The following is a 26,895-nucleotide window of genomic DNA, read 5'->3' as shown; positions in this document are numbered from 1 at the left end:
CCCGCGCAACGCCCCAGTCAGCTGGTCGTTGCCGGCATACCTGTCCCACGTAGCAAAGTTCTTCCAGGAGAACGCCTTTGACCACAAGGCCATCAGGCAGTGGTCGGCACGAAGTGTCCTGCAGGCACTGCAGGAGAAGGACGTGATGGACACAGTGGGGTGGTTCCCTGAGCAGACTGTCCAGTTCATCTGGCAAAATGCCTCATCGCCAGATCTCACCAACAGGCACCAAGACCTCGCCTGGCTGGCGGTGAGAGGGGCCCTCCCAGTCAGAGCCCTCCTGTATGCCCGGAATGTCGTCCCCGCACCCCACTGCCCACGGGAGGACTGCAGTGAGGAGGAGTCTGTGACCCACCTCTTTGCACACTGCCAGTTCGCAAAGAGGGTGTGGAGGAGGATGGACGGGCTAGTGTCACGTTTTATCCCCAGCAGCTGCGTAACAGAGGACTCTCTGATCTACGGGCTGTTCCCGGGGACGCACACGGAGACCAACATCCGGTGCTGCTGGCAGATCATCAATTCGGTGAAAGACGCTCTTTGGTCAGCCCGAAACTTGATGATCTACCAGCACATGGAGATGTCCGTGGGAGAATGCTGCCGACTGGCACACTCTCGGCTGCAGGAGTACGTGCTGAGGGACGCACTGAAACTTGGTGCAGCCACCGCAAGGGCCCGGTGGGGAAGGACCACAGTATAGGTTTTCTCCACCCGTGGGAGTGGGAGGGGTCGGTGGGCGAGGAGTATACCCCTCAACAATGAGGTGCTAAGCTGAACTACTGGAGTGCCACGTGGGTGGCTATAAACACGGATATTTTACTGAGTATAATGGAAACGTATGTAAAGGATGAAAAGTTATTGAATGGTTTATTGTATATATTTATTTTTGAATAAAGTATATTTTGAAATAAAAAAAATCAGTACAAGTTTATCAAGGTTTTAGGTGTCATGTCAAAGCTTGGCTGACTCCGCAGGAGGCAGAGGCACTGCCCTGCTTTCTTCACAATTGCACTTACAGGTACTCTGAAATAATAACAGCAAGGAATTTAAAGTTGCTGACCCTTTCCACCTCTGATCCCATTATGTAATCTAACAATGAGCTAAAAGCACATTACACAGATTATGTTGAATTGAAGTGTATATTAACTCCGTTTGTTCTGGTCTGTGGTGCTGCTGCCAAAAGCTAATTTTCACGGTACTTCTACCCCGTATGTGTATGCCCATGACAGCAATTAATGAAATTGAACTTGACTATACTTCAGAAAATAAATTTACTATTTGTCTGTAAAGCACCTGCAACGTGCAGCACCTCTTCATCAACATGGCGTTTGTGACAATGCAACATTCTCTCACTCTGCACTTCAGGACCATTCAGGATTTCAAGCCTGGGTCTCCGGACTAGTATTTTACCCCATGTCTTTCTTCTCCAGAGGTCAGAATGCTTCTGATGGGCAAGTCCTGAATGGAACTGGTTTACTAGCTTCAAGCTACTTTCCACGGTATCTGCCAGTCGATCAGTGAGCTAAATTATGAACTCTGCTTTGCCTGTCACACCGGAAACATATCAAAAGTATTAAAATGAACAATAAAATAAAAACAGTAGTTTCAGCCTATTTTCGAGTCAGGTGGAAAGTTGCAAATTTCCTTCACCAGTTAACCTCTGGCAATTAACCTCTGAATAACCTTGGTGTGGCCGTAAGTAAAAACAGTTTAAGCATGGCTCCATCTCAGCAGAATAATACTCTGTGGTTTAACTCGTACTTCATTCAATTAATCAGTTAATTCAAAAGCATTTAGTTTAACTTTCTTACAAGTTTTGGGAAAAAAAGCTCATTGTGCTGTAATATTTGAATTGCTTTATTCAGCTTTCTAGGTAGTGGATAGTTCAAATTTCTGTGCTGTAAAGTGACTGAATGAACAGACTTTGGTTCTGTTGCTGTAATCTGACTACCTGCGGGCTAAGCCATTGGGGATCCTGTGTGGTTTATTTAGGAAGAACAATGCTGCTTTTTATTTATGAGATAGCCTGTACTTTAGGGCAGGACTGACTGCATGTAAAGGTGCTCAATCCATGCTGACACTCTCTTGTTCTGAAATTGTGTACTGGTGAGGTCCCAGTGCATTCAAACTTGAGGATCTGTGCTGAGATCCCTCATTTCCACATTTTATTCAATATCAGTACTTTAACTTATAATTTTACTTTTATTTGTAATTCTTTACTCTTTATAATTGTTGAACATTGCTCTTTTTTGTTGCATGTTGTGTCCTGACCAACACAACTAATTCCTAATACATGTAAATGTAGAGTATATGGTGAATAAAGTTGATCTTTTCATCTGTTGTATGTGGATTCTGAAGCAAACCATTGGGATCGAATTGTCCCGTGTTCTTTTTGCATCACGGCTTTCAGCAGCTCAATCCAGGGAGGCGTGCGCTTTTAAGTTAGAAGCTCAAAGATTCAGAGTACATTTGTTATCAAAGTATGCATGCAAAATACAACCCTGAGATTCATCTTCCCACAGACAGCCATCCGTTAGTCTTGCGAGACCATGGATCTGTGCCTGGAAGGCCTTCACACTCCAGGGCGCAGGCCTGGGCAAGGTTGTATGGAAGACTGGCAGTTGCCCATGCTGCAAGTCTCCCCTCTCCACGGCACTGATGTTGTCCAAGGGAAGGGCATTAGGACCCATACAGCTTGGCACCGGTGTCGTCGCAGAGCACTGTGTGATTAAGTGCCTTGCTCAAGGACACAATGTGTTGCCTCGGCTGGGGCTCAAACTCACAACCTTCAGATCGCTAGTCGAATGCCTTAACCACTTGGCCACGTGCCCATTCCATGAAGCAAAGAAGCACCATGGAACCCATTCAAAGAAAACATCGAACACCCAAAGCACAAAAAAAAAGAATATATCACGCACTCAGCAAAAAAAACGAGCGAATACCACACAAAGTATTAAACATCAAACTGCAGACTCCTTGAATCAGTTCAGGAACATTCAGTTTAGTTCAGTTCTGTGCAATTTAGCGCTGTGCTGATTGTTGACTACAGGCCACAGAGCCAGTCTGCCCCGATCAAAATCGCACAAAATAGCAATAAAAAAAAGGAGTGACCAGAAACCAGAAACGCATATAGCATGGGTCGCAGAGTCCTCTGAAAACAAGTCCGATTCACAAACAGCGCCAATCAAACCTTGCCCAATTAACACAATTTTGACAATGTCTCTTGAGGAACCAAAGGACATTTGGGTATCAGAGTGAAAATGTACCTGACGTGCTGTTGCAGATATTGAGCAACGGATGAGCGTGGGGGTGTCCGGGAAGACTGGTGCACAGTGGGTTTGCGCACTGACCTTCCACCTGTGGACTGAGGAGGGCTTGATTTTACAAGGATGGTCATTACACATGGTGACTCAGCCCCAAGCTCAGTGAGGCAGCCTTCACTTCACGGTCACAACGTTAGGATTTCAAACCCCGTTATCGAGGCACATAATAAACCAAGATTATAAGCTAATCTTACATATTTACTGCATATTTATTGTGCTATTTTTATGGTTATTGTGTTTTTATGCTTATTATGTTTTTTATGCTGCTTTGGATCCTGAGAAACAATCATTTCATTCTCCTCCAGACTTGTGTACTGAAGAATGGAAAAAAAAATCTTGAATCCTGAATCTTAAATAATCTTGGATAACATTCAGTATATTGCTGAATACAGAGCTTGCATTTGTCACTAATGTAGAATTGACTCCCATTTAGATAGAGAAAACCCCGGGCAGTTATTTTAAACGGTCAGGAATTTCTGCCAGTGGAAACTCAAGGGAAAAAGAATCTGTGGATGACGAAGATTTGAAATAAAAAGCAGAAAATGCTGTAAATGCTCAGTAGGTTGGGAAGTATCGGCGATATGAAAAACAGTTGACGTTTCGTGTCCTGGGACATTTGCTAAAGAAACCTGAAATGATAACTCAGTTTAACACACAAAATGCTGGAGGAGCTCATCAGGTCAGGCAGCATCTATGGAAAGGAATAAACAGTTGACGTTTAGCGCCACCCGGCCCAAAAACATCAACTGTTTATTCCCCTCCATTGATACTACCTGACCTGCTGGGTATGACCAGCACTTTCTGATTTTAGAACACAGAACATAGATCAGTACAGCACAGTACATGCTCTTTGGCCCAAAATGTTGTGCTTACCTATATATGGCACTGTGTAAAGGCTTTGGGCAGCACATGTAAAAAAAAAGATGCTTTCCACCTTTTTCTTTCTTCCATGGCCTTCTGTCTCTTTCACCAGTCAACTTCCCAGCTCTTGACTTCAACCCTCCCACTCCAGGTTTCACCTTGCTCCCCCCCGCCTTTTAAATCTACTCCTCAGCTTTTTTTCTTCAGTTCTGCTGAAGGGTTTCGGCCCAAAACGTCAACTGTACTCTTTTCCACAGATGCTGAGTTCCTCCAGCATTTTGTGTGTGTTGCTCATTTGCCCCAAGCATCTCGGAGAACTTACCACTGTTCTTCTGCAGACTTCGGCTGTCTCGCTTGCTTGTGTAATTCCAGACAGCCTCGATGATGTTGAGATCAGGGCTCTGTGGAGTCCACACCATCTGAAACCATTTAAAAATCTAGGGTGATCCCCAAGACTTTTGCACAATACTTAAACCTACTCATAAGCAATCTAACACTTCCCTCCTATAACCCTCCATTTTTCTTATACGTCTATCTAACCGTCTATTAAATGCCTCTAGTATATCTGCCTCTACCACCACCCCCAGCAGTATGTTTCAGGCACCTACCACTCTCTGTGTGAAAAACCTACCTCTGACATCTCCACTAAACTTTCCTCCACATATCTTAAAGAGATGTTCTCTGATCAGGGCTTTTGCTGCCCTGGGACAAGAGCGCTGGCTGTCCACTCTATCTACTGTATGCCTCTCATCATCTCGTACACCTCATTCAAGAAGCATCTCATCCTTTTCTCCAAAGGAAAAAGCCCTAGCTCACTCAACCTTTCCTCACCAGACACGTCCCCTAATCCGGGCAACATCCTGGTAAATCTCCACACCATCCTATGAAGACAATACTCAAACGTGGACTAACCTGGGTTGTATAGAGCTACGACATTTCATCATGGTTCTTAAACAATTATTTACCACTTTACACTTGTGTACTGAAATTGACATTGAACAATCTTGAGACCTTGAAACTCTGACCCCCAACAAAGGCCAACACCCCTTAAGCCTTTTAACTGTCCTTTCAACTTGTATGGTGGCTTTGAGGAATATGTTTTACTTAAGATTTCCAGTATCTGCAGGCTTTCTGAACCCCGTGTTATTGGTTGTGGTTGAATGGCAGCGATGCTTCACTACTAGATGAGCTCAACGCCTTCTATGCACGCTTTGAAAGGGAGAAAGGGAGGTAACTACAGCTGTGAAGATCCCTGCTGCACCCGGTGACCCTCTGATCTCTGTCTCGGAGGCTGATGTCAGGCTGTCTTTTAGAAGGGTATACCCTCGCAAAGCAACAGGCTTTGTTAGAGTACCTGGTAAGGCTCCGAAAACTTGTGCCAACCAACTGGTGGGAGTATTCAAGGACATTTTCACCCTCTCAATGGTATGGTCAGAAGCTCTTACCTGCTTCAAAAAGGCAGCAATTATACTAGAAGAGTAGTGTGAGCTGCCTTAATGACTATCCCCTAATAGTACTCACAACTATGGTGATGAAATACTTTGAGAGGCTGGTCATGGCTAGAATCAGATCCTGTCCCAGCAAGGACCTGGACCCATTGCAATTTGCCTATCGCCACAATAGGTCTACGACAGATGCAATCTCAATGGCTCTTCACGTGGGCTTAGATTACCTGGACGATGCAAACACCTATTTCAGGATGCTGTTTGTTGACTATAGCTCAGTGTTTAAAACCATCATTCCCACAATCCTGATTGATAAGTTACAGAACCTGGGCCTCTGTACCTCCCTCTGCAATTGGATCCTCAACTTCCTAACCAGAAGATCACAATTTGTGCAGATTGGTGATCATATCTCTTCCTCACTGACGATCAACACTGGTGCGCCTCAGGGGTGTGTGCTTAGTCCACTGCTCTACTCCCTCTATACCTATGACTGTGTGGCTAGACATAGCTCAAATGCCATCTATAAGTTTGCTAATGATGCAACTGTTCTTTGTAGAATCTCAGATGGAGACGAGAGGGCGTACAGAAGTGAGATATATCAGCTAGTTGAGTGGTGTCGCTACAACAACCTTGCACTTGATGTCAGAAAGACAAAAGAGCTGATTGTGGTCTTCAGGAAGGATAAGATGAGGGAACACGAACCAATCCTCATAGAGGGATCAGAGGTGGAGAGAGTGAGCAGTTTCAAGTTCCTGGGTGTCAAAGATCTCTGATGACCTAACCTGGTCCCAACATATCAAGGAAGCTATAAAGAAGGCTGAGAGAGCAGCTATTTTTCATTAGGAGTTTGAGGAGATTTGGTTTGTCACCTAAAACACTCGAAAACTTCTATAGAGGTACTGTGGAGAGGATTATGACAGGTTGCAACACTACCTAGTACTGGGGGAGTACAGGACCAAAAGAAGCTGCAGAAAGTTGTAAAATTAGTTAGTGCATTTTGGGTACTGGCCTCTGTAGTATCCAAGACATCTTCAAGGAGTGGTGCCTTAGAAAGGCGACGTCCATTATTAAGGACCCCCATCACCCAGGACATGCTCTCTTCTCACTGTTACCATCAGGAACGAGGTACAGAAACCTGAAGGCACACACTGAACGATTCAGGGTCAGCTTCTTCCCCTCTGCCATCTGATTCCTAAATGGATATTGAACCTATGAACTCTTTTCAATATTATTTCTGGTTTACACTATTTTTAATGTATTCAATATACATATATATACTTACTGTAATTGATTTACTTATTTATTTTTTCTTTATATATTATAATGCATTCCGTTATACTGCTGCTGCTAAGTTAACAAATTTCACGACACCTACCGGCGATAATAAACCTGATTTTGATTCTGTGTTCGCCAAATGGTCCATCTCTCAATAATTTTCCATAATGTGAAGCTGCATCATCTGTGCACGCATCAAGAAATGTAAGTTTGGGAGAGAAAAGCACAGGTTGGTTATATACAGTTTTTTTCCCTCCCTGACTTTTGCACCTCAGAATTTAGGTAATGATTTTTGAATTCTGTAAGGAATTCCACAGATCATTCCTTGACGACTGTCTGCTGCTCTGAAGTCATCTCAGATGCTGATCTGTCTTTCCCTTCACTCCTATACATTTCCTCCTTTCACTGATAGAACATAGAATAGAACATAGAATAGTACAGCACATTAACCATATAGCCATATTACAGGCCCTGTGGCCCACAATGTTGTGCCGACCCTCAAACCCTGCCTCCCATATAACCCCCCACCTTAAATTCCTCCATATACCTGTCTAGTAGTCTCTCAAACTTCACGAGTGTATCTGCCTCCACCACTGACTCAGGCAGTGCATTCCACGCACCAACCACTCTCTGAGTAAAAAACCTTCCTCTAATATCCCCCTTGAACTTCCCACCCCTTACCTTAAAGCCATGTCCTCTTGTATTGAGCAGTGGTGCCCTGGGGAAGAGATGCTGGCTATCCACTCTATCTATTCCTCTTATTATCTTGTACACCTCTATCATGTCTCCTCTCATCCTCCTTCTCTCCAGAGAGTAAAGCCCTAGCTCCCTTAATCTCTGATCATAATGCATACTTTCTAAACCAGGCAGCATCCTGGTAAATCTCCTCTGTACCCTTTCCAATGCTTCCACATCCTTCCTATAGTGAGGCGACCAGAACTGGACTCAGTACTCCAAGTGTGGCCTGCATCTGGAGACAGGTTACTAAGCAACCTGAGGTAACATCGCCTTGACCATATTTTGTGGAGTAGGCTGTTAGCAATGTTACTTTACTACTACTACTATATCGACTCAGGCCTAGGGGGCCGGCGTCGGGCAAATGTTACTTTGAGAACACTTACACCCAAGGCCTTGGTATCCTTATAGGAGTCAGCCACATTCATGGGTGACCTAGTGAATTAAATATGCGCAAAGAACAGAGATGAATAAAGGCAAGGAGAGCCCCATTTGAGTAATGACCCTTCAAGATACCAGCTTATGTCTAATGAATGTACGAACTCAGGTCCCAACACTGTAGGCTGGCTCTACCATGTTGGAACTAGAAGGCTTTAGCTTGCAAATGAAATGCAAGAACTTAACCAGCCAGTGCTAATGTTGACATTGGCAGTTTTAGGAGATACGCTCAGTGGCCACTTTATTAGGTACACCTGCATGCCTGCTCATATGTGCAAATATCTAATCAGCCAATCATGTGGCTGCAACTCAATGAATAAAAGCATGCAGACGTGGTCAAGAGGTTCAGTTATTGTTCAGACCAAACATCAAAATGGGGAAGAAATGCAACCTAAGTGACTTTGACCATGGAATGATTGTTGGTGCCAGACGGGGTGGTTTAAGTATCTCAGAAACTACTGATCTCCTGGGATTGTCACACACAACAGTCTCTAGAGTTTACAGAGAATGATGCTGAAAGCAAAAAAAAAACATCCAGTGAGTGGGAATTCTGTGGGTGAAAATACGTTGTTAATGAGAGAGGTCAGAGGAGAATGGCCAGTCTGTTTCGAGCTGACATTAGGGTGACAGTAACTCAAACAACCACACGTTACATCAGTGGTATTCAGAAGAGTATCTCTGAATGCATAAGACATCAAATCTTGAAGTGGATGGGCTACAGCAGCAGACGACCACAAGCATACGCTCAGTGGCCACTTGATAAAGTACAGAAGGTTTCTAATAAAGTGGTCACACGCTGTAGACCATGTGAGATATTACCGTTTCATTCTAATCATTTGTTTCTCCTTCTGCCCACCAGCTGACGATCAGTTATATCGATGTCATGGCAACAAGCCAGGAACGACGGAGACTGACGGAGAGGCAGTACTGCTTTACATGTGACTGCAGACTCTGTGAGACCGGACACAAGGTTTGTTATGTCTGGATTACTCGGGGGGCTCAATCATGTCAAGATTCCAGGTATTTTTGTTGCACTTTGCTTCATTCCATTTGCAGGGCTCATCATTCCTACGACGTCATGTTACATTCCAGTCACTAAGTACTTTAGTGACCTTTCGTGGCTTTAGGGTTTATTTCTTTTTGACAGCACAAAGCTGGAGTGGGTTGTACAAATGGCTCAACACCAGGGATATTGATATTGACATTGCTGTTATTTTACTCTTGTCACATACCAAGATGCAGTGAAAAGCATTTGTTTCGCATGCCATCCAGACAGCTCTTACCATATATAATTACATTGTGGTACAAAACAGAAAACTGGATGCAGAATATGATTGATTGATTGGTTGTCCGTTGTATCTGACGATGACAGGAAACCCGTGCAGAAGATTTTTTAATGTGGGAAAACAAGTCGTACTGGGCTTACACCAAAATATATCCCTCCATCATTCCCATGATGTATTCCTCCACCATGACCAACACATATCACTTCACCATGCCCAGCTCATATCCTCCTACGATGCCCAGCCAATATCACATAACATAACAAACCCATATCCCTCTACCATGCCCAACCCATATCCCTTACCATACTCAACCCATTGCCCAACCCATATCCCTTACCATACCCAACCCATATCCCTTACCATGCCCAAACCATATCCCTTACCATACCCAACCCATATCCCTTACAATGGCAAATCCATATCCCTTATCATAGCCAACCCATATCCCTTACCATACCCAACCCATATCCCTTACAATGCCAAATCCATATCCCTTACCATACCCAATCCATATCCCTTACCGTACCCAACCCATATCCCTTACAATGCCAAATCCATATCCCTTACCATACCCAACCCATATCCCTTACCATGCCCAAACCATATCCCTTACCATACCCAACCCATATCCCTTACAATGGCAAATCCATATCCCTTACCATAGCCAACCCATATCCCTTACCATACCCAACCCATATCCCTGACCATGCCCAAATCATATCCCTTACCATACCCAACCCATATCCCTTACAATGCCAAATCCATATCCCTTACCATACCCAATCCATATCCCTTACCGTACCCAACCCATATCCCTTACCATGCCCAAACCATATCCCTTACCATGCCCAACTCATATCCCTTACAATGCCAAATCCATATCCCTTATCGTAACGAACTCATATCTATCTACTGTACACAACCCATATCCCTCTACTATACCCAACCCATTATCCCTTACCATTGCCCAACCAATATCTCTCTACCATACCAACCCATATCCCTTTACTATAATAACCCATATCCCCTTGCCATACTCAACTCTTATCTTCCACCATTGCCCAACTCATGTCTGTCTACCATACCAACCCATGTCTCTCTAATCACGAAAAAGCGTGCAGATGCTGCAAGTCCAAAGCAACACACACAAAATGCTGGAGAAACTCTGCAGGTCAGATGGGACCTTTCTTCAGGACACAGAAACCATATCCCTAAACCGTAACAACCCATATTTCCTTTCCTTATCAACCCATACCCCTTACCATACCAACCAATATCCTTCTACCATGTCCCTCTGCCATTACCTAACCCATATCCGTCTACCAATGCCCAACCCATATCCCCTTTCCAAGTCCGACTCATATCCTCCTGCTTTTCCCATTATCATGCTGCTGCTTGTGGGAGCTTGCACTGAACAAATTTGCCCTTTCATTGCAACAGTAAGTTTCCAAATGACCTCATTTGTGACAGAGACAGTTTAAATTCATCTCTCATTTTTAGGATAGGAAATGAACAAAGGACTGTTACCTACTGGGTTCTGTTGGGACTGATGGCTGCAACACATTCAACTGGCCATCCCTCTCCCCTCAGAGAGCACATCTCTCTGAAGTGGGTGACAGTACTGAAATAAGAGGTGAACGTAGTGACTGAGCGTGTCCCGAGAAGTTGCTTTCAAGCACACAGCATGAAAGAAATAGCAATCATCTGGTATAAGGTGTGTGTGGAAGCAAAGCCTGTGATCTCCTGTCACTACCTTGACATCTTGACAGGAAACACTTGCTCACTCAGGGTCTCAAGAGGATACCATCAAGGATGGGTTCCTTTTTTTTTTGCGCAGAGATTTAATTTGTTGAGCCAATGGACACCTGCAAATATATCAGGCAACCACATGATGTGAATAGTTTCTAGTGTCAGTTAGACCTGGTGTGAGTGATGTGTTATTCCATAAGAACATAAAAAAACAGACACAGGACTAGGGCATCTGGATCTTTAACACGTTCAGCTGTTCACCAAATCCATTTCTGATCTTCCACCTCTGCTCTATCCTATATTGTAATCTTGATATTTCTTGACTCATTTGCTACCTTCTGGTATTTTCTTAATTTCTTTGGTCACCTTTCTGTAGAAATGATGTCACAAAACTGGAGAATGTGCAAAAAAAAAGACTTCTGAGAATGTTATTAGGATTGGAGGACTTTCAGGAGATGCCTAGGCAATTCCTCCCCCTGGAGCTTAGGAGACTGATGGATGACCTTATAGAACAGTGGTTCCCAACCTGGTGTCCAAGGACCCCTCGGTTAATGGTAGGGGTCCATGGCATCAAGAAGGTTGGGAAGCCCTGTTATAGAGGATTATAAAATCATGAGGAGCTTAGATAAAGTGAATAGCTAAAGCCTCAGAAAGTAACGATGTCCCAATAGAACTGAGATGAGGGGAAGTTTCTTAAGCCAGAGGATGGTGAATCTGTGGAATTCATTGCCACAGACAACTGTGGCGACTAAGTCATTGGGTATATTTAAAGCGAAGGTTGATAGGTTCTTGATTAGTCAGGGCATCAAAGGTTACAGGGAGAAGGCAGGAGAATGGGGTTGAGAGGGATAATAAATCAGCCATGATGAAATGGCGGAGCAGATTTGATGGGCCAAATAGACTAATTCTGCTCCTATGCCTTATAGTCTTCTGGTCTTTTCACCAAAGTAGGGGAGTCCAAAACTAGAGGGCATAGGTTTATAGTGAGGGGAAAATGTAAAATAGACATGAAGGGAAAATGTTTTCACACAGAAATTGTGAGTATATGGAATGAACTACCAGAGGAAGTGGTCAAGGTGGATACTCAAACGCCGTTGGACAGTTGGACGGATAGGAAAGGTTCAGAGGGATATACAGGCAAGTGGGACCAACTTGGATACACATCATTACTCATCGGTAAACTCTAAGACTTGGGCCTCAGTAACTAAATCCTCGGTTTGCTCATTGGAAGACGCTGGCTAGGATGGATTGGTAACAACACCTGCTCCAGACTCACCATCACTTTGTATTCTTTTACCCATTGGTGTTTGTTAGTTTTTGGTTATGTCTAGTTTTTCATAAATTTCTATTGTATTTCTTTTCTCCCTGTAAATATCTGCAAGAAAATGAATGTCAAGGTAGCATGTACTTTGACAATAAATTTTGAACTTTGAACATCTTAATAGTCATGGATGAGCTGGCCCGGGCGACCAGTTTCTGTGTTGTCTGGGTGGCGAGGTAGAGATACATCTCGACCAAAGGAGGCGCTCCTTCCCTCTGCCAGCCCTCAGGTCACTATTGGACAAGGTGTAGCGCCTGGTTAGGCACCCCTCCCCCACCAATCAGGGTCATGTGAAGCCATGGGAGCAGGTGGTGGATGGTCGTATGAGCAACTGGTGCTTATCACAAGTCCTGGTTATGCAACCACTTATGCCAGGCAGACAGTCTCTGAAGAGCATTGTTAAAGATTGGGGTCACCCATCTCTTAAAGGCACTGCCCAGAAGGCGGCAATGGCAAACCACGTCTCTAGAAAAATTTGCCAAGAACAATCATGGTCATGGAAAGACCATCGTCACCCACGTCATATGACACGGCTCATAATGAAGGAATGAATGATAGGTGTTCATTTAAATTTCTTGTTTTGCATTAAAGACCAACCCTGTCCGAGGATGTGTCACTATGCTTCTGGCACCAACATAGCCTGCTCATAGCTCGCTAAGCCTATCACATTCTCTACATCTTTGGACTGTGGGAGGAAACCAGGACACCCAGAGGAAACCAACACAGTCACAGGGAGAACCCACAAACTCCATACAGACTGTGGTGGGAATTGAACTGCAATCGGTGATGGCTGTTGCTGTGAAGTGATTTCACTAACCGCTACACTACCGTGTTGGTACTCTAGGTCTCTATAACTCGAATATCCAGAAGTCTATCAGTCTTAGTTTTGAAAGAATTTTTCGACTGATTGGCTGAAGCCCTCGTGTTTGGGTAGCTCCAAGTAATGCATTGTTTGCATTAAACCAAATCAGCCGGGGGCGGTTCACAAGGGTTTCCATGCTTCCAGGATATATATAAATATATATATATATATATAACCATATAACACCACACATAGTGATGTTTACTGGAGTGAAATAGCATGCAGTGACCCTCTGTGTACAGTGATCCCTATGGTCTGTCTTGCATACTGAACTGCCGCAGTACACTGTGACCTTTGTTGGACTCAAAACAGTGCTCTGCATTGCTCTTGGATTAAGTTACCTTCACTGAATGGTGTCAGCATACAACTCACCTAGCAGAGTACATCCAGTATATTAGGCTGTATATTCAAATGGCAGATTTAGAAATCTGAGCCCTTTGTCGGTCAGAGTTGACCATGGCTATTGTGTCCTAGCTGTCTAGATGCGTAAGCCTGGACAGCATAATATAGAGAACAAGCTGTTGCCCCTGTAGCAAGCTCCCCCACTCCAGCCATCTAATGAACCCAAAGGAACGGCAGAGACCGATAGTTTGGTACCAGCAGTGTCGAGGCATCACTAGTCAGCATTGAACTCAGTGTAGGACTGCTTTAGGGACTCCAGCTCTGGATTTTTCCCTTGGGGCTTATTCCTAAAGGCTTCCCTGTCAGTAGGTATAGCCACAAGGCAGCGGAGGTTTGAGATCAGAGTTTTCCTTCTCCTAGATGTGCTGCCAACCATGGCTGACCAGCCCCATCTACCCAAAGCGACTAGTTTTAAGGTGCCAGGAACCCGCCTTTGCCCCTTCTGCTGCCAGTAGAAACTGTTCTGCCTGGTTTAGTAGCTAAGCCACACATGAAGGTCAGGAGCTAGACTTGGTTGTCAGAGACTATTTGAAACGCACATTATTGGGAGCATTTAATAGGTAGTGGGAGCTTGTTGGCATTACCACCCCCAGCTATAGCAACCTTAAGGAACTAGATTTAGAAATGGAACATAGAATATAGAACAGTACAGCACAGAAGCAGGCTCCTCATGATCAGAACCAATTAAATTCGTAATCAAATGGCTAACTAAACTGAAGTCTTCTGCCTACACAATGTCCGTATCCTTCCATTTTCCTCACATTCATGTGCCCATCTAAATATCTCTTAAAAGTCCCTAATATATCTGCCTCTTCCACCACCACATGCAGCACATTCTGAGCACCCACCACTCACTCTGTAAAAAAAAGCTTGCCCCTCATCTGGAGCAGGGTTTGAACATACCCTTTGTCACATCGATTGCAAGCATTTCAGCTCTGGGAAAAAGATACTGTCTGTCTGCTCTGTCTATGTTATAAAGCTCTATCAGGTCTCCCCTCAGCCTCTGACACGCCAGAGAAAACAACCCAGGTTTGTCCAATCTCTCATTATAGTGCACGTCCTCTAATCCAGGCAGCACCCTGCTAATGCAGTGAATTCTACAGTAAAATCAATGCCTTGATCTCGTTGGTCAAACTGCCTCTCAGGTGCTTTTCGTACCTGGTGTTTCTTTCTTGTGCACAGGAGCTCAACGCTTGGCAGGGCGTATGAGCTGGAGGAAGCTTCCCCGGCGCTGCCTGTAGCAGCTCTCACAGTTCCGTGGCTTTAGTGGTGCACTGCGGATACTCGGGCGGGATGATTAATTGCTCGTTGCTTGTCATAACCAAGCTAAAAATAGCCATTGTTTTCAGGTAGCAGGCCGCCTGGGTTCTGTTTTACAGACAAAACCTGGGGTAAATGTACTGAGAAAAGAATTTTGCATCCACCACACATGGGATGAATTACATTTGGAGGGGCAGAAGATGAGAAGGAGGTGTATCAGACTAGGAGAGGCATAGATAGAGTGGATTGCCAGAGTCTTTTTCCCAGGACAGCACTGGCTAATACCAGCGGATGTCCTTATATGATGAGTGGAGGAAGGTTTAGCGGAGATGTCAGAGGAAGATTTTTTTTACATGGAGAGTTGTGGGTGCATGGAAAGCTCTGCTGGAGGTGGTGGGAGTGGCTGATGAAATAGGACATTTAAGAGTTTCTTAGAGAGGCACGAGCAACATAGAATATAGAAAAGTACAGCACAATACAGACCTTTCAGCCCATGATGTTGTGACAACCTTTAAACTTACTCTAAGATCAATCTAACCCTTCCCTCCCTCCTACATAGCCCTCCATTTTTCCATTATCTGTGTGCCTATCTAAGGGTTTCTTAAATGTCCTTAATGTATCTGCCTCTGCCACCATCCCCCAGCAGTGCGTTCCAAGCACTTAACACTCACTGTGTGAAAAAACCTACCTCTGACATCTCCCTCTACTTTCCTCCACTCACTTTAAATTGTTATTGACTTCCACCCTGGGGTAAAGCTGTTGACTGTCCACTCTATCTATGGCTCTTATTATCTTCTACACCTCTATCAAGTCGTATCTTATCCTCCTTTACTCCAAAGAGAAAAGCCCTAGTTCACTCAGCCTTTCCTCATATTTAGATAGCGGTAGCAGGATAGGTCCGAGTCAGCATGGATTTATGAAAGAGAAATCATGCTTGACTAATCTTCTGGAATTTTTTGAGGATGTGACTATAAAAATGGACATGGGAAAGCCAGTGGATGTAGTGTACCTGGACTTTCAGAAAGCCTTTGATTAGGTCCCACATAGGAGGTTAGTGGGCAAAATTAGAGCACATGGTATTGGGGGTAGGGTACTGACATGGATAGAAAATTGGTTGGCAGACAGGAATCAAAGAGTAGGGATTAACAGGTCTTTTTCAGAACAGCAGGCAGTGACCAGTGGGGTACCGCAAGGCTCGGTGCTGGGACCGCAGCTATTTACAATATACATTAATGATTTAGATGAAGGGATTAAAAGTAATTAGCAAATTTGCAGATGACACAAAGCTGGGTGACAGTGTGAAATGTGAGGAGGGTGTTATGAGAATGCAGGGTGACTTGGACAGGTTGGGTGAGTGGGCAGATGCATGGCAGATGCAGTTTAATGTGGATAAATGTGAGGTTATCCACTCTGGTGGCAAGAACAGGAAGGCAGATTACTATCTGAATGGTGTCAAGTTAGGAAAAGGGGAAGTACAACGAGATATGGGTGTCCTTGTTCATCAGTCACTGAAAGTAGGCATGCAGGTACAGCAGGCACTGAAGAAAGCTAATGGCATGTTGACCTTCATAACAAGGGGAATTGAGTATAGGAGCAAAGAGGTCCTTCTGCAGTTGTACAAGGCCCTGGTGAGACCCCACCTGGAGTATTGTGTGCACTTTTGGTCTCCAAATTTGAGGAAGGACGTTCTTGCTATGGAGGGAGTGCAACGTAGGTTCACTGGGTTAATTCCAGGGATGGTGGGAATGTCATATGTTGAAAGATTGGAGCGACTGGGCTTGTATACACTGGAATTTAGAACGCTGAGAGGGGATCTGAGTGAAACATATAAGATTATTAAGGGATTGGACATGCTAGAGGCAGGAAACGTTCCCGATGTTGGAGGAGTCCAGAACCAGAGGCCACAGTTTAAGAATAAGGGGTAGACCATTTAGAATGGAGTTGAGGAAAAACTTTTTCACACAGAGGGTTGTGGATCTGTGGAATGCTCTGCCTCAGAAGGCAGTGGAGGCCAATTCTCTGGATTCTTTCAAGAAAGAGTTAGATAGAGCTCTTAAAGATAGCGGAGTCAAGGAATATGGGGAGAAGGCAGGAATAGGGTACTGATTGTGGATGATCAGCCATGATCACAGTGAATGGCGGTGCTGGCTCGAAGGGCCAAATGGCCTACTCCTGCACCTATTGTCTATTGTCTGTTGACAGACAAATGGAGGCTTATGGTCTGTGTACGAGAAGGGTTAGATTGATTGCTGAGTAGGATTGGATTGGTTGGAACAACTTCAAAGGCCAAAAAGCCCATACTGATCTATGTTCTCATTACATAGTAAATCAATTAAACTGAAGGAATACAGCAAATCCTACAACCCCTGGTTGTTGAATAATCTTACTCAGATGTGAGTTTAGTTAATGATCAGCTTCCCTAGATCCATAAGCCTTTCCAGTGCAGCCATGCCTCAGTAAACAGCATTTATATCTGAATTGGTGGTCTTGGGGTCAAACCCAGTGCTTTAGACTTCAAATCAACAATCACACCACAAAGTGTTGAGAATACTCACTGGGTCAGGCAGCATCTGTGGAAGGAGAGGAACAGAGTAAACAAATATGTGAGGCGTTCCAGTTTTTTTCCCCTTCCTCTCCAGTCCCAATGAAGGCTCTCGGCCTGAAATGTTGACTGCTTATTCTCTCCGTCGATGCTACCTGAACTGCTGAGTTGTTCCAGCATTTGTATGTGTTACTCAGTAAGGGCAATACATCCCATTTCCTGAAGGTGTTAGGAAATAGGCTGGGATTTCAGTCTGAATATTTTGATGAGAAGCCATGATTGATGTCAGACTTTCTTTCCAGATTTATTTAATTCATGAGCTGAATTTAGTGTTACAGAGTAATACAGCTCAGAAACAGGCTCTTTGGCTCGACTGGTCCACGCCAGCCACAGCATCCTCCTTGCTAGTTGTCATTGCTTATGTCTAACCCATAACTCTTCAACCCCTTCCCCTCCATGTGCCTATGCAAATGCCCCTGGCAGCTCATTCATGATACTCACTATTTTCAACACTCATGATTGTTTATTGTAATTCTTCAGTTTGGGGTTTGATGTTCTCGTTGTCATTTGCGCAATTTATTTGCTGCTTTTTTGCTCGGGAAGGGCGTTTGGGGCTTGGGGATTTGATGTTTTTGTTGCCGTTTTTGTGACTTGTTCTTTTGCACAAGGGGGTGTTTGGAGATTGAATTGAATTGACTTTATTTCTTACATCCTTCACATACATGAGGCGTAAAAATCTTTACGTTTCGTATCCATCTAAGTGTGCAATGTGCAATCATAATAATTTATAATAAATTGAACAGTCAATGTAACAGAAATACACTCAAATCAGCGTGAGTTCATCAATCTGATGGCCTGGTGGAAGGAGCTGTCCCAGAGCCTGTTGGTCCTGGTTTTTATGCTGCGGTACTGTTTCCCGGATGGTAGCAGCTGGAATAGATTGTGGTTGGGGTGACTTGGGTCCCCAATAATCCTTCAGGCCCTTTTGACACACCTGTCTTTGTAAATGTCCTGAATCATGGGAAGTTCACAACTACAGGTGCGCTGGGCTGTCTGCACCACTCTCTGAAGAGTCCTGCGATTAAGAGAGGTACGGTTCCCATACCAGGAAATGATGCAGCCAGTCAGGATGCTATCAATTGTGCCCGTATAGAAAGTTCTTAGGATTTGGGGGCCCATACCGAACTTCCTCAACTGTCTGAGGTGAAAGAGGCGCTGTTGTGCTTTTTTCACCACACAACTGTTCTTGTTCTTTGATGTTCTTATTTCTGTCTGCACAACTTGTTTATTGCACTTGGGGGAGGTGGGGAGGTGGTTGATGTTCATTTTCCCGTTTGCACTATTTGTTCTTTTTGCGTGTGGTGGAGTGGGGTTGGTGTTTTTCTTTGACAACTCCATGGTTTTCCTTGTTTTGTGGCTGTCTGGAAAAGATGAATCCCAGAGTTGTATACTGCATATGTTAATAAGTGTACCTTGAACCTTAAAGGAGAACAAAATGATTGTTACTTGAGATCATTGTCATTCCAAAGCAGCATAAAAACATTATAAACAAAAAGACCACAAAAAAGCAAAAAAAAACAGCAATCCTATAAAATACAAAGTAACTGTTTGAGTTTGGCTGCATATACAGTACATTAGTTTAGTTTGTTTTCATACATTGATTGTATGGACGTAAACTGACTCTGGGTATGGGAGTATCTGTACATAAAGTGACTCTGGGTACGAGAGTGTCTGTACAGAAAGTGACTCCAGGTACAGAAGTATCTGTGCATAAAGTGACTCGGTATGGGAGTGTCTGTACATAAAGTGACTCTGGGTACTGGAGTATCTGTACATAAAGTGACTCTGGGTACGGGAGTATCTGTACATAAAGTGACTCTGGGTACGGGAGTATCTGTACATAAAGTGACTCTGGGTACGGGAGTATCTGTACATAAGGTAAGTCTGGGTATGGGAGTATCTGCACATAAAGTGACTCTGGGTATGAGATTATGTGGACATAAAGTAACTCTGGGTACGGGAGTGTCTGTACAGAAAGTGACTCTGGGTACTGGAGTATCTGTACATAAAGTGACTCTGGATACAGGAGTATCTGTACATCAGGTGACTGACAGGAAATGATAGAAGTGCCAAAGTGACTTTAAATAGAAATTACCTTCTGTTTAATTCTCCCATTTGCTTTGCTGGGATCAGAATATGCCTCTGTGTCATTAGTACAGACCTCTGGATTACCCAACTGGAAACTGTACTCACTGTCTCCTGTTGGCGTTGCAGACGGCAGAATCTGGCCTCATCCACCAGGTGTCCAATGATCTGTTCCTCAAATCTGTCTCCTTATTTGCTTTCTTTGCCTTTTTTGTTACAAGCCACGTCTTAACATTAGACAGTAAAATTCCCCAGGCTACAGGCTCTGATTTATTGTTCAGCGTTTTATATTCTAGGAACCACTTAAGAAACAGTTTACATCTCTTGGGAGGTTGCTTATAAACTGATGGACCAGGTGGGGAGTTAGTGCAGCTCCTAAATACTTGGAAAAATTCCCTGCTACGCATGCATGAAAGGATTGTTCAGGTTAATTTAAGCCCATCACCACTACAGGGGAATAGTCCACCAACAACAGCTCACCATTGTCCTCTGTCCCATGTCTGACTTTCAAGTTGTTCCCAGGTGTCGCCCATCAAAGACCCTTCCAGTCCCAGGGACTGGGGCATTGAAGGTTCTGTTGGTGTTTCTGTATCGCAGGGTTATTACGGGATGGGGTTGCTAGCTGCATGCACAATCCTCCCCCTTTCACAGCTGGGCTTGGGGCCGTCTATGGCAGAGTTACAAGCATGAAATAAAATAAATTTAATGCTCCTTTGGGTAAGTAAATCACAGTTCAACATGCAGTAGCAGCGCTTGAGAGAATCTCTGAGGAAGGTGAGTGTGGTAGAGGTTGAAGCTATTTGGAAAGAGCCCTTTTTTTTGGAAGGTCAGTGTTGTGAGATCCATAGTTAATAATAGGCATCCGTTAGTCTCGTGAGACCATGGATTTGCGCCTTGAAAGGTTTCCAGGGCGCAGGCCTGGGCAAGGTTGTATGGAAGACCAGCTGTTGCCCATACTGCAAGTCTCCCCTCTCCATGCCACCGATGTTGTCCAAGAGAAGGGCATTAGGACCCATACAGCTTGGCACCGGTGTCATCACAGAGGACTGTGTAGTAAAGTGCCTTGCTCAAGGACACACATGCTGCCTTAGCCAAGGCTCGAACTAGCGACCTTTGAATCACTAGACGAACGCCTTAACCACTTGGCCACGCGCCAACACGATCCATAGTACATATGTCCAAAATGGAAAAGAGACTGCTTTTTTCATTGGCACTAATATTCCTGACGGAGGGGAGCTTTAGATATCAACAGAAGCATGCACCCTTGGAAAATCTCTCTGGGTGCAGTGGAGGGGTTACAAGAGAGCTGGAACATAGAATATTACAGCACAGTACAGGCCCTTTGGCCCACAGTGTGCTGGCCTATAACCCACTCTAAGATCAATCTAAAGCTTCCCTCCCACATAGTACTCTATTTTTCTGTCTATTGTGCCTATCTAGGACTATCTTAAATGCTCCTGATGTGTCTACCTCTACCACTACCACTGGTAGGGCATTTCATGCAGCCCCTATCCTCTCTGTAAAGAACTCACCTCTGACATCCCAGCCCCCTTCACTTTCCTCCTATTATCTTAAAATCATAAACACAAAATACTCTGCAGATGCTGAGGTCAAAGCAACACTCACAACCCGTTGGAGGAAATCAGTAGGTCGGGTAGCATCCGTGGAAACGACCAGTCAACGTTGGGTTCTGGCCCGAAACGTTGACTGATCATTTCCACGGATGCTGCCCAACCTGCTGAGTTCCTCCAGCGTGTTGTGAGTGTTGATCTTAAAATCATGACCCCTTGTATTAGCCATTTCCCCCTGTGAGAAGAAGTCTCTGGCTATGCCTCTTATCATATTGTACACCTCTGTTATGTTACATCTCATCATCCTTCACTCCAAAGAGAAAGTTCCTAGCCCACTTAATCTATCCTCATAAAACATGCTCTGTAATCCAGACAGCGTCTTGGTGAATCTCCTCTGCATCCAATCTAAATCTTCCATATTCTTCCTACAATGATGCAACCAGAAATGAACACAATTCTCCAAGTGTGGTCTAACCAGGGTTTTATAGAGCTGCAACATTATCTCCTGGAGGTTTGGAAGTATCACACAGGAGGAGAAAAGAAAAAGGGCAAAAGTACAACTGAGGAGAGGCTGAGAGAGAAAAAGGGGATTTAGAGAAGAGTTCAAGAAAGATGCATTCCGGTGAGAAATAAAGACTGCAAGAGAAAAAAATTGATGAAACCATGACTAACTAGACAGGATGGTTTTGATAGAATAGGCATATAATATAGCAAAAGTTAAAGGTAAAGTTCAAAGTAAATTTATTATCAAAGTACCATATACAACCCTGAGATACATTTTCTTGTGGGCATACTCAACAAATCTACCGAATCAATGAAAGACCACCCAACGAGGGCATTCAACCAGTGTGCAGAAGACAACAAGCTGTGCAAATACAAAAAGAAAAAAAATTAATTAATGAACAATAAATATCAAGAACATGAGATGGAGAGTCTGTGAAAGTGAGTCCATTGGCTGTGGGGACATTTGGGGCAAGTGAAGTTGGTTCAGGAGCCTGATGGTTAATGGATAGTGACTGTTCCTGAACCTGGCGGTGTGAGTCCTGAGGCTCTTGTACTTTCTTTCTGATGGCAGCAACAAGAAGAGAGCGTGTCCTGGGCGGTGGGGGTCCCTGATGGTGGACTCTGCTTGCCTGTGACAGCGTTGCATGTAGATGTGCTCTGTGTTTGGGAGGATTTTACTCATGATGCACTGGACTGTATCTACCACTTTTTGTAGGATTTTCCATTCGAGGGCTTTGGTGTTTCCATACCAGGCTGTGGTTAGCCAGTCAATACATATCTATAGAAGTTTGTCAAAGTTTTGGATGTCATGCCGAATCTCCAGCAACTCCTATGGAATTAGAAGCGCTGCTGTGTTTTCTTCATAATTGAAAAGATCACAGTGACAAGGCCCAAGGCGAGATACGGTACGGTTCAGATCGCTGCTTGAAGAGGCAGAACCTGATGTTCAGATGGAGAGTTAAGCACTGGGCCAGTTGGAAAGGTCAGGGTGTCGGGGCCCGAGGTGAGGTGCAGGTCGATTAAGATCGCTGCTCCATGACGTTTACTCGGCTCTGCGCTAAACTACAGGGCTCTCTTGCGGACTTCAGTTCAAAACACTATTTGCTTGTGGTAACTGTTTGCATGATATTATCTTTCTCATTGCACATTGGGTGTTCAACGGTCCTTTTTATGGGTTATTTTATTGTTTTTTTATGGACATTATGTGTTTTATCATTTATATGGGATTTGTTTTCAAAAACATAGAAACATAGAAAATCTACAGCACAATACAGGCCCTTCGGCCCACAAAGCTGTGCTGAACATGTCCTTACCTTAGAAATTACCTAGGGTTACCCACAGCCCTCTATTTTTCTGAGCTTCATGTACTTGTCCAGGAGTCTCATAAAAGTCCCTATCATATCCCCCTCCACCACCATCGCCGGCAGCCCATTCCACACACTCACAACTCTCTGCGTAAAAAACTTATCCCTGATATCTCCTCTGTACCTACTTCCAAGCACCTCAAAACTGTGCCCTCTCATGTTAGCCATTTCAGCCCTGGGAAAAAACCTCTGGCTATCCACATGATCAATGCCTCTCATCATCTTATACACCTCTATCAGGTCACCTCTCGTCCTCCGTCGCTCCAAGGAGAAAAGGCCAAGTTCACTCAACCTATTCTCATAAGGCATGCTCCCCAATCCAGGCAACATCCTTGTAAATCGCCTGTGCACCCTTTCTATGGTTTCCACATATAGTGAGGTGACCAGAACTGAGCACAGTACTCCAAGTAGGGTCTGACCAGGGTCCTATATAGCTGCAACATTACCTCTCAGCTCCTAAACTCGATCCCACGATTGATGAAGGCCAATTTTGGGTTTCTTTGTTTTGTGGCTGCCTGTAAGGAGACAAATCTCAAGGTTGTATAATGTATACATACATGCATAATAAATGTACTTTGAACTTTGAACTTTGAATGTTGTAATTGCATTTACATGCTGACCCCAGGACAGGTCTTTCCGAAATCGTAACAACTAGGAATTTAAAGTTGCTGACCCTCTCCACCACCCATCCTCCGATGAGGACTGTCTCATGGACCCCTGATATATAAAATGGTCATAAACTTTTAGAAAACTGCAAACAATGACTAGCTATAATGAAGGCAGGTTGTCAGTAATCCTGCAAGAAATGTAAAAACAAATTCCTAAAGCTTACTGTCACCCCTCAGCCTCACACACAAAATGCTGGTGAGCTCAGCAGGCCAGGCAGCATCCATGGAGTAAGCAGTCAACAGTTTGGGCCGAGACCCTTCATCAGGACTGAGAAGGAAGGGGAGAATTCAGAATAAGAAGGTAGGGGGAGGGGAGGAAGAAGTACAGGGTGGCAGGTGATAGGTGAAACCAGGAGAGGTAGGGTGAAATAAAGAGCTGGGAAGTTGATTGGTGAAAGAAATAAAGGACTGGAGAAGGGGAAATCTGATCGAAGCGGGCAGAAGACAATGGAGGAAAGGGAAGATGATGGGCAGGTAAGGAAAGAAGGGAACAAGAATGAGGGATGGTGAAGAAGAGGAGTGGGGGAAGTTCGAGGAATCAATGTTCAGGTCATCAAGTTGGAGTCTACCCAGATGGAGTATAAGGTGCTCCTTTGCCTCCTTCACCCCAAGGGAAGATCACACAGCTTCTGCAGACTCTCTTTTCTAGTGCATGCCCTCCAGTCCTGGTAACAACCATGTGAATCTTTTGTACACCCTTTCCAACTTAATGACATCCTTCCTATAGTTAGGCAATGAGAGAAATTTGATTAATTAGATGTAAGATTTGTTTTATGAGTATGGCTGGACTGACTGGGCTTGTACTCATTGGAATTTAGAAGAATGAGGCAATATTCTACTGAAGCACTTCTGCAGAATTTACAGTTGACGTTGAGAGGATGTTTTCCCTTCATGTGGGAATCAGAACCAGGGAGCATGGTTTTCAAGATCAGTGATCATCTGTTTAGTTTTGAGCTGAGGAATGGTTTTTTTTTCTGTGATAAGACTGAATCATCAGAAACCTCAACCACAAAGAGCAGCAAAGGAATGAATCATTGAACAGAATGGGGATAAACAGATTTTTAGTCTGTGGTGAGTCACTTGAGAAAAGAAGTGAGGCCAAGATCAGTTCATCTATGATCTAGGTGTTGTACATTCACCTAACACGTCGCTGGAAACTCTCTCCCCACTAATGAGCACATCTGCAAGGAGTTCTATCACAAGAAAGCAACATCCATTATCAAGAATGCTCACCATCCAGGCCATATTCTCGTCTTGCTGCTGTCATCAGGAAGGAGGAACAGGAGGTAAAGGAGCCATAGGTTCAGGAACAGTTAATACTCTACAACCATCAGGCTCCTGAACCAGTGTGGATAACTTTACTCACCTCAACACTAAACTGATTCCACAACCTATGGACTCACTTTCAAAGACTCTACAACTCATGTTCTCAGTATTATTTATTTACTTATTTATTAATTATTATTTGTTTTGTATTTGCAGAGTTTTTATTCTTTTGCATGTTGATTGCTGGACGTTGTGTGTAGTTTTCATTGATTTTATTGTAATTTTTTTTGTTCTACTGTGAATGCCTTATTGAACTTTAAGCCTAAATGGTGAGTTAGTAAGTTTGCAGATGATATGATGATTGGTTGTGTTGGGGATTGTGCAAAAGACTGGAAAAGAATGCAATGGGACATAGATCAGTTGCAGATGTGGGTGAAGAAATGGCAGATTTTTTTCCCATAAAAAATATCTTTATTACAAATTCAGTGTTATATATACAAAACAGTGACTAACACAAAAAAAGGGGAGTTTAACCCGGCCAAATGTGAAGTACCGGTAGGTCAAATGTAAAGAGACAGTGCACTGTTAAGGGCAAGACAGTGTTGAGGGCAAGACAATCATCAACAGTGTTGATGAGCAGAGGGATCTTGGGGTCATAGATCATTGCTTCCTGAAGGTGGCAACACAGGTTAATAGGGTGGTTAAGAAGGGACTTGGCATGCTTCCCTTTATTAATTGAGGCATTGAGATCAAAAGTCAAGAAATTACATTGCAGCTTTACTAAACTCTAGTTAGGCTGCATCTGGAGTATTGCATACAGTTCTGATCACCCCACTATAGGAAGGATGTCGAGGCTTTGGAGAGGGTGCAGAAGAGGTTTACCAAGATGTTCCTCTGGATTGGCGGAAGGAGAAGGGAGACCTGATAGAGATTTACGAGGGGATGAGGGGATGAAATAGGGTAGACTGACAATATCTTTTCTCGCAGGGTTGACATGTCTCATACCAGAGGGCATGCATTTAAGGTGAGACCTTACATGGTCCACTAACACCACTACGATAGTTAAGAAAGCACAGCAAAGCTTGTTTTTCCTCAGGACGCTGAAGAAAGCTGGTCCACCTGAACAGATGCTAGTGACCTTTTACCCACTGCACCATAGAGAGCATCTTAACATACTGCATCTCTGTGTGGTATCTCAGTTGTACAGCAGCTGATAGGAAAGCACATCAGCGGGTCGTCTCTAGCGCACAGAAGATCATCGGGACACAGCTCCCAGCCCTGGAGGACACCTACAGCTCTCGCTGCCTAAGGAAAGCTACAAGCATCTGTAAGGACAATACACACCCATGCAATCATCTGTTTGAACTTCTTCCATCTGGCAGACGTTAAAAGATTTTCTATGCCCGCACTTCCAGACTGAAAAATAGCTTTTTCCCCGGAGCTATAATTGCTCTGAACCAATCGATCAAGCAACATCCATAAATTTGTTATATTGCTACTTTAATACTGGTTTTATGGCTGTCATGCATCTGAGTTGTGCTTTTGTACTGCTGGACATCGCTTGTAATGGCTGGTTACTTGATTTTATTTATTGTTTATTTATTTTATTTGTTGTTTTATTGCATTGAGTATGAGAGTTGCAAACTCATTTTGGCTGTATTGGTGCATGACAACTGTACTATGCAATGACAATAAAGATATTTCATTTCATTTCATTTCAGAGGGGATAACTTGAAAGGAGATATGAGGGGCAAGTTTTTTACACAGACACCACCACTGTGCTGGCTGGAATGCACTGCCTGGGGTGATGCTCGAGGCAAAATACATTAGATACTTTTAAGATAGGCACATGAATAGGAGGAAATTGGAATTGTGAAGGCA

General features: G+C 44.0%; 1 protein-coding gene across 5 annotated transcripts in view; it reads left to right on the top strand.

The window, feature by feature from the left end:
- smyd3 (SET and MYND domain containing 3) overlaps positions 1 to 26,895 on the top strand; it is a 998,228-nt gene that overhangs the window by 838,623 nt on the left and 132,710 nt on the right. For all 5 annotated transcript variants that reach the window (XM_072264810.1, XM_072264809.1, XM_072264811.1 and 2 more), the window contains one exon: positions 8,934 to 9,044. In XM_072264810.1, the coding sequence (XP_072120911.1) occupies positions 8,934 to 9,044 (111 nt within the window). The remainder of the gene's footprint in view (positions 1 to 8,933; positions 9,045 to 26,895) is intronic.

The sequence above is a fragment of the Mobula birostris genome, chromosome 8 (assembly GCF_030028105.1).
Source record: "Mobula birostris isolate sMobBir1 chromosome 8, sMobBir1.hap1, whole genome shotgun sequence".
Taxonomy (NCBI): domain Eukaryota; kingdom Metazoa; phylum Chordata; class Chondrichthyes; order Myliobatiformes; family Myliobatidae; genus Mobula; species Mobula birostris.
This window is presented reverse-complemented; position numbering and strand designations above follow the sequence as displayed.